The sequence below is a fragment of the Elephantulus edwardii genome, unplaced genomic scaffold (genome assembly GCF_000299155.1).
Source record: "Elephantulus edwardii isolate Elephantulus edwardi_28Jun2011 unplaced genomic scaffold, EleEdw1.0 scaffold00410, whole genome shotgun sequence".
Classification (NCBI taxonomy): domain Eukaryota; kingdom Metazoa; phylum Chordata; class Mammalia; order Macroscelidea; family Macroscelididae; genus Elephantulus; species Elephantulus edwardii.
The window spans coordinates 654,436-656,235 of record NW_006400160.1 but is presented as its reverse complement, the minus strand read 5'-3'; the positions used below and the strand labels follow the sequence as shown (position 1 = coordinate 656,235).

At 48.9% G+C, this 1,800-nt stretch overlaps 1 protein-coding gene across 1 annotated transcript in view; it reads right to left on the bottom strand.

Annotated features, from left to right (window-relative positions):
• The window catches only part of LOC102876863 (glycogenin-2-like), a gene marked incomplete at its 5' end in the record, with an annotated part of 21,767 nt that overhangs the window by 13,655 nt on the left and 6,312 nt on the right, over nt 1-1,800 (bottom strand). The window contains one exon of the mRNA XM_006902424.1: nt 1,177-1,399. Coding sequence (XP_006902486.1) covers nt 1,177-1,399 — 223 coding nt within the window. The remainder of the gene's footprint in view (nt 1-1,176; nt 1,400-1,800) is intronic.

The window sequence follows — 1,800 nt, the reverse complement described above, 5'->3', positions numbered from 1 at the left end:
TCTCTCTCTTCCCCTCTCCTCTCCTCTCTTCCTCCTTCTTCCTCTCTGTCTCTCTTCCCTCCCTTCTTCCCTCCCTCCCTCCCTCCCTCTCCCTTTCTCTCTCTCTCTTCACCTCTCTCTCTCATAGAGAAGTAGGAAGAAATGCAAAGATGGATTAAAACAGTCCAAAGGACTTGAAAGACCACTCACCCTTTATGAGCTGGAGGCCAGAAGCACTAAATGATGCCTAGTTAGCACCGCAGACCACTTGCAAAAGGATGACAGAAAACAAGTTGGGGTGGGGTGGGGTGGATGTGGGGCAATGTAGACTCAAGTCTAAAAACATTCACCAGGTCAGGGTTCCTGGTCTTAGAGAGGCTGTAAGAACCCCAGAGATGATGCCCTGTTGTGACTTTTCAAACCTAAATCACCTCTCTCTTCTCTTCTCTTCTCTTTTCTTCTCTTCTCTTCTCTCTCTTCCTCTCCTCTCTCTTCCTCTCCTCTCCTCTCCTCTCCTCTCCTCTTCTCTCTCTCTCTCTCTCTCTCTCTCTCTCTCTGTCTCTCTCTCTCACACGCACACACAGACACAAACACCCATCACTCAGTGTTTATCCAAACCATAGTCAGTCCTATGAGATAATCCATCACGCCAAGGATGCACTCACTCCATAGAATTCCCAATCACGAATGGTCAGAAGAGCAGCACGGGCACACGGTCAAGGCCAGAAGGCTGGAAGGGATCAGAGAGTGGAAGGATGGGTGGAAAGGAGAACCACAGAGAGGGAAGAGGCAGGATGCTGTGCCATTTTGGGTTTTCATGTGATGAGGCAACATGAGAGGGAAGGTTTGAATGGGACAGATGCCACAGGAGGGCACCATGTGTCCAGGATGAAAGCTCAGAAGGCCAGGATTGGGAGACTTGATCTCACACACTGTGGGCATGTGGTCATCTGGGGCCAGTCCTTGGAGAAGGACATCCTGCTGGGGAAGGTGGAGGGTCAGAGACAGAGAGGAAGACCCTCAATGAGATGGCTGGACAGGGCTCAGATCTGTCATTTGTAAAGTCTCTGAGTCCTAGCTGACTTCACAGCCCCTACCAACAAGAGTTCTAATCTGGCACTTCACAACTCATCGCTCAAAGACCACCGATGGATGGCGTGAAGCCATGGGTTTTTGGAGGTGACCCCACCAGCTCACCGCGTGTCCAGGGGCCTCTTGCACGTTCCCATCTCGATGTCTCTCCAAAAGAGGCAGGACGCTGGCGTGGTAGATGTTCCACCAGAGATTGAGAAACGCCTGCTGGTGGGGGTCCCCGGCGTCCACACCGTCTCCCACGACGCAGCCCGTCTGCGGGTTGTACCCGTAACTCCACGGCTTCGTGGGTCCCAGGAAGTGCACCACCTTTGCCCCAGCACCAAAGCTGAGGAGGAAGCAGATAAAAACGGAGGGATGCAGGCGTGGATAAACGGAAAGATATATGGATGGACAGATGGATATAAAGATGCATACACAGAGAGACACAGGTGGACGGGTGGATAAGAGGATGGATGCAGAGAGAAATGAAAAGATGGACAGAGAGAGATGATGGATGGATGGATGGATGAACAGATATGGATATATAAATGAGAGGGCTAAAAAGATGCAAACATTGATGAATAAATAAAATGAATGGCTGGAAGGTAGATAAATATATTGCTAGAGGGATAGGCAGGTTGGTGACAGATATATATATATGTATATATGTGTATGTATATTATATATGTATATGTGTGTATATATGTATAGATATACATGTGTGTACACACACATATATAGATATAT